This window comes from Egretta garzetta, unplaced genomic scaffold (assembly GCF_000687185.1).
Source record: "Egretta garzetta isolate BGI_Z169 unplaced genomic scaffold, ASM68718v1 scaffold401, whole genome shotgun sequence".
NCBI classification, from domain to species: domain Eukaryota; kingdom Metazoa; phylum Chordata; class Aves; order Pelecaniformes; family Ardeidae; genus Egretta; species Egretta garzetta.
In genome coordinates this window covers 40,292-52,548 of record NW_009258651.1, presented here as the reverse complement: position 1 = coordinate 52,548, position 12,257 = coordinate 40,292, and the positions used below count along the sequence as shown (strand labels likewise).

The following is a 12,257-nucleotide window of genomic DNA, read 5'->3' as shown; positions in this document are numbered from 1 at the left end:
GGAACACTACGGCCTTGGGGAAGAGTGGCTGGAGGGCTGCCTGGCAGAGAGGGACCTGGGGGTGTTGGTCAACAGCCGGCTGAATATGAGCCAGTAGTGTGCCCAGGTGGCCAAGAAGGCCAACAGCATCCTGGCTTATATCAGGAATAGTGTGGCCAGCAGGAGCAGGGAAGTGATCGTCCCCCTGTACCTGACAGGAGGTTGTAGCAAGGTGGACGTTGGTCTCTTCTCCCAAGTAAGAAGTTATAGGAGAGGAAATGGCCTCAAGTTGCACCAGGGAAGGTTTAGATTGGACATTAGGAAAAATTTCTTCACCAAAAGGGTTGTCAAGCATTGGCATAGGCTGCCCAGGGAAGCGGTTGAGTCCCCATCCCTGGAGGTATTTAAAAGATGGGTAGACGTGGCACTTAGGGACATGGTTTAGTGGTGGAATGGCAGTGTTAGGTTAACGGTTGGACTTGATGATCTTAAAGGTCTTTTTTAAACTAAATGATTCTAAGACTGATTTGAGGCTTTCTAAAGTAGATGGTTAAACTCAGATTTTCAACTAAAATTTGGCAGTTTTTTTCCCAGAAAATTCAATTTACTTAAAAAAAAAAAAGGTTTCAACAGGAATTTTAATTGCCTTTTTTTATAATTGCTTAAGTGTAAATGTAATGTTTGTGAAATGTTTCATTCAGAAATACTGTTTAGAGACTTAACGATTAGTGTCCTGGTCTGGGCGGGATAGAGCTAATTTTCTTCAAAGTCGCTTGCATAGAAACACTAGTTATAAGAAATAGCTCAAATTGGGGAATACCATCCTTCGAACCAACATGGCACAGGAGCCCAATGCCCAATTCAAAACTCCTTCAGCTGCCCGCCTTGCCTTTTTCCACTTATAGGACTAGTTACCAATATGTGAAACGCTGGTTTCATCACTCACTGGAAACCATCCTAACCCAAACATTAACCCCAAAACATGACAGTTTTCAAGAAGTTTCTAAACAACCTCTGAAAGGGATCGGCCGCACAACGCTTCCTCCTCTTCCTGGCCTATACACAGTGCTCTCTGGCTGCCTCCCCATCAAGATGAAGGAGTAACATGAGATCTGATGGCCTTGGAATGGACTGCAGTTGTGTGACCTGCCTCCCTCCTCATCCATCCGACCTTTCATGGAAGAACGATGCCAACTCCTGCCTACTCATTACAGCAGAGAGGAGGGAGGGAAATCCTATGAGAAACACCTTGCATTTCCACAATTAAACCAAAGAAAACACCCTACCTTTATATTGTCCTTCCCTGCCTATCCAAAAGAAACAGTGTAAAGCAACCTGGTCTAGTGAGAGATGTCCCTGCCCATGGGAGGGGAGCTGGACTAGATGATCTTTAAAGGCCCCTTTCAACCCAAACCATTCTATGAATAGCTGTTGACTGTGCACCAAATACTTTTCCTAAATTGGGACATTTCAAAGGATATGGCAACTTTGCCGGCTTTGAGCTGTCATTTGCATGGGGGTGGCTTTTCAGTGCTTGCTACCAGTGTTTATTTTATTCCTTTTCTAGGGAAAGGACTCTGTATTTCTCTCTGCAGTGCTTAAGATGTTCTATAAATGCTGAAGCTATACTGACAGTACATGAAAATACTCTAAAGCAGTAAGATTTCTCACTTTTCCAAGTGGCCAGTGTGGGTTTGAGCTGGAGTTTCATGGTGTTTGCTTTGATCAGGACGGAGTATGGGGGTTCACTTTAAAAGCTAAGACTGAAACCTCATTAAGTAAAAGCATTTTAGCTTGTTTGCAGGAGAGCCCATTATAACCAGCATTTGAATGGACTCAGCAGCCCAGTGTGCATTCACAATTGACTAATGCTTTGTCTAGGACATTAGTTCAAAACATCTTAGCAATTAAAACGATGCCAAAATCTCACAAGTTATGAAATAGCAGCCTTTAAATACCAAAAATTATATTCATTTTTGGAGTTTCATAGGCCCATAAGGCCTAGATGTCTGTAAGGTATAACATTTAAATATAAAACACATTCAGAAGGAACTCAATTTTCTAATTTTTTTCCACAAACAAAAGCACATCAACACAATTATGATTAATTTTCATCATAAGCTTTGTGACAAGATTATGCTGAGTCAAGCTGTTTCTTATTATAACTGAGGCATCATGGTGCTTGATTAGTAGTATATACTAAAAGATGTATCTACACGTTAGAAGCTGTATTTTCACACTAATTTGACCCCTACTGGGCTGTATGCTGGAGAGGTGAATAAGGAGGAATGTTTAACACAGGGAGAAGCAGCAGCAAAGCCACCAAGTGATGCACCAAGTGATGAAGAGAGCTAAAGGCTTGTGTCTTCATGATGCACAAAAAGTAAAACAGTATTTGATAAAGGAAACTTAGGAAGGAAAGCAGAGAGTCATGTGGAACATGTGAATAAGATGTTCATCATTTTGAGATGCAAAGAGAAGACAGACAGTGCCTGTCCATAGAATGGTATGGGTTGGAAGGGACCTTTAAAGACCAGCCAGTCCCACCCCCAACCCTATTCCTGCAGAATGGATTTTTACCAGCAGTGGTTTGGGTGGCATGGAATGGAGCTGTACTACTCTGGAGGAGCAGTCTGGGATGTAGCTTTTATGAGGGGTAAAAGTAGCAATTTTAGAAGGAAGCTGGAAAACCACCGGGGAAGATGTCTGGCATCATGATGCCAAGGGGTATCCCATACTCCATCTGGGTGCTTCTCCTTAACTGTTTGGACAGAAAGCTCTTAGGAGGAGATGTAACGGATGTAATTCTCAGGTACGCATGTAAAAGGACAGCTATACAGGGATGCTTTCTACATTTATTGTCAAATTAATTCCTCCTTGGTCTCCACTGACCAAAGGCCTGTCAGCCCACCCCGCAGAGCCAATCTTTTTATTGTTGGTCATTTCCCATGGACATAAATGGTCTCTTACTCCTCACAAGCACGCAAACTGATGCACTACCAGCTGGCATCCACAAACAGACAAACCAAACTAAAGTTATTCTAAGGTGAACAATTTTCTAACAGAACAACGCAGTTAGAAAGCAACCCCACAATTTAGATCCAAACCAAAGCCAGCGCATCCCTTCGTCTTCTATTTATAACACTTAGAAAGCGGCATGTGCAGCTGGATTACGGTTCCTTCCCTTTCACCATCTGGTGCAATTTAGTTTTTCAGCCGCCTGAACGACTTGCGCGGTCTGAAGCTGCCTGACGGGAGGATTTGCTGGGACGGGCTGTGTTTACACAGGCGAGGAGGTGCTAACAGCTGACTTAGCAACAGGCACAGTAATTTCTGTGGTCACCGTTTGCACAGCTGTAACAACAAAGGAAAGTACTATCATTCGATAGGTAATGTTTATTACTCAAACACTAAAGCATGGTTTACAAATCCTGTCCCTTAAATAAATGCCAGCATATATGAATGGCACCTGGGAAACGGGATCTAACTACGACCCCAATAGCTATACACCAAGAAATACTCTTAATTTAACTACTAAAAAATAATTTCACAAGTGTGTTTTGAGGTGATACCAGGAAAAAATTAACTTGCTTCAAGGTATGTCTCGACAAGCTGTAAGGTTTAGATTTTAAGTGCTTGAGAGTCAGCCATTTGAAATGTACGGCCATGTGGCCAAGTTGCTGCTATTTAAATAACATGGTACTGTGAGATCTCTAGACAGGCTCTGCTTCTCTTAACATTTATCAGAGCTTGCTTTGGAGCCCAGGTTTACCAGCACTGCTCTGGAAACAAAGCACCCTTGCCATTGAATTGCAGGCCATGAGTCAAGTTTCCAGGCTGCGATATAATGCACGTGAGCTCTCTCCCAAAGAAATGTACAGGAATAATGAATGAATCTGCTAATCAAATACAGTTCCGAAAAGATAGGAATAATTTATCCCATAAATATTGGCATTTTGCTAATCAAACATGCTGTGCCACAAACGTTTTTCCACGTAATAAATTTTAATTCACAAGGCCATGGCAGCTATCCTAATGAAGATTAATTACTGCAGTCCCTTCCATGAAATCCTGTGCAGCTTCCTTCTTATTTGCTGTCAGAATGCTACAGCACATAGAAATGGTAATGAAAATATATCATGTTGTTATTTCCCTTACTGGCCATTCCATTGATGTAAATCAAAACAACTCTAAAACTAGATTTATAAAAAAATATTGCAGGACCAGGGATGAATAATCTACTTGTAATAAAAAACCAGTGTAGTAGTACTAAAAGCAAATGACAAGTCTGTCTTGGAGCTAAAGTACCATAATCTGGAACAAGAAAAAAAAAAGTATTTAAATGGAAACCAGACCAGCCAGACAGTATGCTTAGTATTTCGTATTATTGCATGGGAAGTATACAGAAGATTTGATGAGAAAACGCACTCGGAACAATCATCAACATCTCACTTCTGCCCTGAGGTCACCTTTACTTTCTAAAGGCTCTATTGGACAAGTGGCAGTGGACTCAAATCAGATGTCTGAGGCTGTAACAGCACTTTTCTCCCCCATCCCCATCACAGACATTGCTGACCGTAAAGCAGCAGTACCTGACCCAGCCCTGGACCGCTGGAGTTTTCGATCAGTGTATTTGAACTAAGCAATATTAGCTTATGTTTATACACCAGTCTGAAAACTGAAATCATTCAGCTGTTGATTCTCATATGGATCAAATTTCACTGCTCTGGGTTGAAACTGTTTCAGCTGGAGGTGACCATGGCTTCAATCAAACCATTTTGATTTGCTGTATGCTCCTCTGCCAGAGGCTTAACCTTCTCTGAAACGTGCTGTTGCCTTTGGAGATGCTGCTAACGACGTACCTAGCCCTCGCATCCATTCACTCCTCAGCTTCACCTGACACGGACGTTCTTGAAATTGTAGAATGACAGAATCATAGAATCATTCGGTTGGAAAAGACCTTTAAGATCATTGAGTCCAACCGTACCTGTCCACTGCTAAACTACATCTCTCACATCTGTTCCTCTCATTTTCTTTTGTGCGACCACTATCATCCCCCGAATGTCGAAAATTAGTATCTGAACTACAGAATTTCAATAACTACTTGTCCCATTTCTCCTTCATTCATGTAGACACTTGCTGATGACATACTTTTTTTTTTAGTTTTTTTTTTTTGAAGGTACTTTCCATAGCTGACAAGTTTACAGAAACCAGAGGGAAGGATCTAGTCTGACGTGCAGAGCATAGGTTACCAAATTTCACTAGGAAATTCTACCATCAGGTCCATTCTGTATAGTGAGCTACAGCATAACTATTGAAACAATTTTCAGGGCATAAGAGTATCACATCTCTATCAACTGCGATCCAATGTCTCAATGTCCAGTTTTGCAGCTAAACAGCATGATCAAGCCTTTAAACACAGACCTTTTACAATGTCTGTCTTACAGTGCTTTTCTGGCCACCAGAGCATTAAGTTCTGGCCTTCACAAAGTCCCTGATATGACCTGAATAATACACATTAGAGGGAGCACCATGATTTGCACGAGTGATCTCAAAAGACAATGTAATGTCAACTGCATCAAGAATCACATAAAACTTAACAGGTCAACATCAGCATCCTGGCATAAGAAACTGCAATTTGCCCATAATTTTCATGAATAAAGGTACACAACCAAGCAGCACTGACTGCTGACTTGCATGCCTGTCAGCTGGTGACTGGCCATAAAATCACAAACAGTACCAGAACTAAGACATTTCTCCTTTCCCTGTATGTCCAAGATCTTGTCCATGCTGATCTAAGAGTTAATGAGATCAGCAGCACCTATTAAAGGCTTAAAGAAGGTAACGATAAGGTCAATCATGACTTTGTTCTTCCTCAACATTTTTATTTAAAGAGGCTGAGGGATTAGAAATATCAGAAACTCAATTTGACTGCAAAATGAATATTTAATAAATCCAGCTGTTTTTCTTCCACCCTATTCGATACACTTAAATTTTTCACCTCATTAACAATTTACATTGATAGCCTTAAACCAAATATGATGAATGTTGCTAGATATACAAAAATTAATCTCATATTACATGCTTGGAGTCATTAATTACTCTGCTTGTAGAGGTAATGGCTGGAAGGGAATTTTATTCAAAGGTAAAATTTAACTCATGATTTGTATAGCTCCCCCAATTTAAAAAAAAAAATGCTGGTGGAGGGGAGGGAGAAAAGATTAACAATGTTTTTGACTTCTTAAACCATGGACAGATGGTCTGTTTTTAAAGACTGTTGAAGAAAGACACCCTAAGTCTCACATACTTGCTTTGAATTATCCCTTTTAGAAGCATTTTTTCTCCTTAAAGCAAGTAGCAGCTAGCATAGCCCAACATACCTCTATTTTAACCCAACACTTCAAGCAAAATCTCTGAATTTTGGAAATACAAAACAGAACAGAGTTGTATTGTCTAATCTCAAAACCTAACTTCACTGTGTGCTGCTCTTGGCTGATTTGTTTTTGTTGAAATAAGTAGGTCAATATTTCCCAGCCCCAAGAGCAACTCATCATACAGTTCAGTGACAGCGCTAAGAGAGGTGCATGAGGCATGAGTGTTGATTTAACAGAACCCCCTCCTTCCCACTGGCAGCAAGATTTCTCGCCTGTTCTCGTATTTATTTTTCTTGACCCACCAGATGTCCATCATTCTCCCTCCTCCTTTCATGCATACATCCCCTCCACCTCTTTCCTTCTCCATGCAAAATCAATACCACTTCTCCATTGCCTTATGCTCACCACCAGCCTCTTCAGCTACCACTTCCCTTTACCCATACGCTTATTGGTCAAATTCTCTTGCTTTTCTTGATTTCCTCTTTTTTCCAGCCCTAAATTGATTTCCTGCACTGCATCTTCCTCTTTCAGTTGTGCCTCTGCTTTCACAAAAGCCTCCTAGGGTGTGCTCAGAGGACCTCACAAGTCTCCAGACATAACCCACACTGAGCCTCAAAGCTGACTTCAGAGCTAGAGAACAGACCACTACATTTTTCACCCACACACACCTAAAAGAAATGTGGCTTCATCAACACTGGAAACAGTCCTTGGCCTGTCCTACTGCACCAAAATATGCTGGGACATTGTCCAGATGAGCTCTAGTTGGCACCATCCAAAGTACAGCAGTTGTGGACAATACAATCATGTGCCAGTACTTAAGCCTCCACCTTGGCCAAATCCATTTAGCCTGTACATGACTGCTGTTCTCTAAGAAGGCCCAAGCTAGCACAGGATTAACTGCCACATGCTGCGCTGCACTTCAATGGCTCTTAATTTTGACACACTCCTGTCACGCACTCCTAGAAATGTAATTTTGTCCTGGACCCTGCCATCTTCTAAACCTATCTATCAGCACGTTGTCGCCCACTGCTCTTGCCCTCATGAGCATCCCACAGTTCTTCACTCTCCTATTCCTTTTGCATACCTGCCCTGGCTGCTCTCATCACTCGCTTCAATTTAATTACTATCCTTAGCAATGACTGACAAATCTACTCCCAGCCCCTCCCAGGCTACAATATAATACTGGTGTCTCTGCTATCTGCTTCTGGAAATCACTGCTGATACTAAACTCAAAATTGTGGTCTTTGGTGTTGCAGGTTTATCCGTAGTATTTTTCCCATTGCAGCAGTGCCTAAACTGATGTGGCCTCTTCTAGAAAGCTCTGAATGTCAGGTCTAGCTAGGCTGTCTGAAATTCTCTTTGGGTCCTTGTTAACTCCCACTTGGCTTAAAACCTGGAGAACTTGAAGCAACTTGACTCACTTTTCAAATTTCAGTTGTCTTGTCTTCTTAACAAAGGCTGAAAACATCTGCTATCCATTGCCCTAGTCCAATGGACAAATTAACAAAAACCTTTTAAAATCCCTTTGGAGGAAATAAAGGACCTTTCCTACTACTAAAAAGTCAACCAAAAGTCAGGGCCAACAATGGAGACCAGTACTGTGTCCTGAAGTTGACAATGGCCGGTTATGAAGCTTCAAGTGATGGCAGCTCTTGCGGCATGTTTGTTACCCCAAGAATGCCTTACTCCTAGCTGGGGAAAGCTTAAATCCCCAAATGATACCAGAAAGGTGACCCAGACAGATTATAACCCCCAGAGCACTAAATGGACATGACAGACTCACACGAACATTTTACATAAGGAAGCAAAACCAAATTACAACTTTGTAATCATAAAATTAATGCCAAAAGAAGGCAACTGTGTAAGTCAGCAGGGTATGCATGGCAAGAATGTGCCAATATTGCATGTGAAAATCATAAAAAAAATTGTTTTAAGAGTTTCTTTGCAAGACCATCTTGTAAACAACCGAGTAACATTTGAGATTTGATATTTTTAATGGCCATCAACTACATTTTCAAAAATATAGAAGATCTTAAATACATATATCATCTTAAAGAGATTATGATATAAAATGTGTTTTATTTTATGAACCTTGGTGTCTCCTATTCAAAATCTGAAATACAATTTTGAGACAAATTAGCTTCCATACATGACTAAGTTCCAAACACAAAATAAAATCCAACCTTCCAAACAGATGATCCTTTGCCAGGCTCAAGGCAAAATCAATAATTTAAAAAATGAAAATTTAAAATATGGGAGGGTTTTACCAATTAAGTTGTATTTCAAATACACAGACACAACGTAGACAGCAGTGTACCGTGGAAAATGTTCTAATGTTGGACTTTGTTTTAAAGTCACCTCAAACATAGTCCAAACAACTTATTTAAAGTACGCTTAGTAAATTAAAACCTGACAAGCCTTAATACATAGCAGAAGAAAAAATCCGTATCTCAACTTCAGTTGAGTGGGGCTGGGGCAGGAGAGAGAAGGTTTTGTGCTCCAAGTTACTCTCTTCAGCCCGAGTTACATTCAAGACTACTTTCCTTGGGATAACTGAAATACTGTAGACATCAAAAATATTCCCTGAAGAAGTAACTCAAGTAAAGACAAGTCCAATAAAATGGAAAACCAAAAAGGATTAAACTGTGTCTAAGTGGTATTAAATTTACATGTGTAAACCTGGCATATTGAAAACAAGAAAAATATTTTAAGAAATCGGTTACCACATGTGAATAGTTGTAGTTTCAAAGGGAATGCTATTTGTCTAGTGAACAGAGCACTCAATGCGCCCTCTGGGTGCCTGAATTTTATTCCCAGACCTGCATCACTGCCATGATCTTAGGACAAGTTACTACATGACTCAACATTCCTGCCTACAAAAATCATACTGACCTCCTTTGTAAAGTGTTTTGAGATTTGCTGAGGAAAATACTTTGTCAGAAGTCGTTACTAAATTCCTGTTTTCCTTTTTTGTATGTTCTTTCTTTTCCAACCCACTGGCAGACACTCTGACTCCAGGGGGCAAGATCAGCCACAGATTCCAAGAAAATCTGCACTGATTACCACTGCCCACCTCTGTCAACTTTTATTCTTAAAGCTTAGCTAATCTTGAGTCTAGCTGACATCTCTGGGGGAAGGGTCAATACAAGAAGTGAGATATGAATACATAAAAAAAGACAGAAGTGATTTCCCCTAGATAAATGGTTACTTAATGATACTGAAAGTAAAGTAGACAAAATCCTCGATTTTAAACTGACTGACCCCATAACTTTTTCAAAATACTTTTTATGTAGTTATGCTACAAAACTTTGTATTTTCAAGATAGCTAAGCCTACCTAATGCTACAAGTTGAAATAATGCAAAATCTTGTTAAAGAAATGCAGCACTAAACCACTACCTTTTTCCTACAGGAAGAATGCAACCATTTAGCAGTAATTAGGAAATGCCTGAGGTAATTAAATATTTAATAGGTAGAATTGTGACATTCGGTTTCCTATACTCAGTTGCTGGTAACTCCCTCCCACCAGTACAGTTGTCCATCAGCTTAATGGATTCCAGGAACCTGTCCTTCAGCAGCAACATGTACTCCAATAAACAAGACAAATGTTGCTCAGTCTCCAACCACTTACTAAAGCTTTACTTCAGACTTTCTCAATAAACTCTTGGATTTACTTCTTCCAAGAAACAAACTACCAATAACTATCAAGATTCCCTCTCTAATTTGTTACCTGCAGCAAAGCATTACTACCCAGAAGGCCAACCATCAGAAGCAGCGTGTCCAGCAGGTCGAGGGAGGTGATTCTGCCCCTCTACTCCGCTCTGGTGAGACCTCACCTGCAGTCCTGCATCCAGCTCTGGAGCCTTATGCACAAGAAGGACATGGACCTGTTGGAGCAGGTCCAGAAGAGGGGCCACAAAAATGATCTGAAGGCTGGAGCACCTCTCCTATGAGGACAGGCTGAAAGAGTTGGGCTTGTTCAGCCTGGAGAAGAGAAGGCTGCGGGGAGACCTGATTGCGGCCTTTCAATACTTAAAGGGAGCCTATAGAAAAGATGGGGGCAAGCTTTTTAGCAAGGCCTGCTGTGACAGGACAAGCGGTCATGGTTTTAAACTAAAACGGGGTAGATTTAGACTGGATATAACGAATAAATTTTTTACAATGAAGGTGGTGAAACACTGGAACGGGTTGCCCAGAAAGGTAGTGGAGGCCCCATCCCTGGAAACATTCAAGGCCAGGTTGGATGGGGCTCTGAGCAACCCGATCGAGTTAAAGATGTCCCTGCTCATTGCAGTGGGGTTGGGCTAGATGACCTCTAAAGGTCCCTTCCAACCCAAAGCATTCTACGAAAATAAAGATGTATACTCCCATTTAAGTGTCAGGATCATGTTTCTGAATCTGTTACATGATAGGCTGTTTGTCAGAAACACACAGATGGACTTCTTGTTGCAGTGAAGCCAGTGGCAAAAACCACACAGGACTTCATGCAGTATCCCCCAGTCTTCGTGCAGTATGTGTGAAGAAATGCAGTATGTTGCCATCAACTACGGATCCTCATCCCCACCCTGTGCTTTTCTATTAAACTACAAGGAACAAAATCTTCTGGTTTATATAATTAAAACCACTGTTTTAAATTAAGAAGAAAAGTTTAACATTGTTAATTTTATTATAAATTTACTTCTAACTCAGATTCCACTTCATTTGTATCGTTGAAGAGTCTGAGCAACACTGAATCATAAAATTTATCAAGTTTCACCATGCACAAATTTATTTAATATAGCACAGGTACAGAGGGCTCATCCAAATCCTCAAATGACTTCAACATTTCTCTTTTCAAACAGAACCTGTAGTGTGACAGTAGAGAAATGTATTTCTGAAACACATGAAACCTCCAGGGAATTAGTCAAGATTTTTGCATGTGGAACAGTCTCACCAAGATCCCTTCAACACTGACTCAAAAATCTTTCTCATACAGCTTCACAAAAGAAACTAACAGCCTTTAACACAGATTTGTTCAGCACCTACCTCAAAAACAAACTTAAATCCTAGGTCCCAGGAGCAAGAGGACAACTGTAAAATGAGTTCCTAACATCTAAACAAAACAGTTTCAAAAAAAATGAACATTTCGAAATAAACGTGGAAGAAGTGTACATACCTATAGCTGTCTTCGCTTTCTGAATCCTGCTCTTCATCAGAATCTCTGTATTTATCAGGGTCTGGAAGAGTACTTGGATCAAACTCTTCTTCACTTCCACTGTGAGCAAGAAAGGCCACTGTTTCCTCTTCAGCCTGCCAGGTGACAAATGGAGGGTTACAAGACAAGCAAAGAAGTCCACATTACTTGCCACAACCCCATTAATAGGGATGCCGTAACAAAGACCATTGCCCTCAACCGCAGTCAAAGGCCACCGCTGTTATAGCCAGGAAAATAGAATTGCTTCTGTCATCATCACTGCTGTCCTCCAAGGCTGTTTGTTAAAGGTTGAAGAAATGTTATTCAAAAAGGAAGCACAAGGATTTACGTTCAAATTCTACCTTCCCAATACTGTCATCTTAAATCTACCAAATCTAAGAGAGATTTGGGCAGCAACTAATCAACAGTCATCTGAGAGCAAGTGCTTAAGTAATACAAAGCTTCACTGTCTCTCAGAAACACACCGGCAAAGAGATAGGAGCTTGTGGGCACATTAATCACTTCTGTAAAGTGTATTTCATTAAATACTCTGATTTAAAACTCATCCAGGTGTCCTTGCAGTTAAAAACCAGCATGCTGCTTAAGCTGAATTAACTGCTCTAAGGGAGTTTCAGCCATCCACCACAAGTGAGACATGGTCTTCAGGCTTCCCCCAGACCCTCTCATCTCTCCTCTCTGGGGCTCAGCTTCCCTCCTTCCCCGCAGCACATCT

The 12,257-nt window shown here is 40.9% G+C and overlaps 1 protein-coding gene across 1 annotated transcript in view; it reads right to left on the bottom strand.

Annotated features, from left to right (window-relative positions):
* LOC118453327 (probable ATP-dependent RNA helicase DDX10) overlaps positions 1–11,640 on the bottom strand; it is a gene marked incomplete at its 5' end in the record, with an annotated part of 13,588 nt that extends 1,948 nt beyond the window's left edge. Inside the window, one exon of the mRNA XM_035903766.1 lies at positions 11,507–11,640. Within this exon, the coding sequence (XP_035759659.1) occupies positions 11,507–11,640 (134 nt within the window). The remainder of the gene's footprint in view (positions 1–11,506) is intronic.
* Between the last annotated feature and the right edge of the window lie 617 nt (positions 11,641–12,257).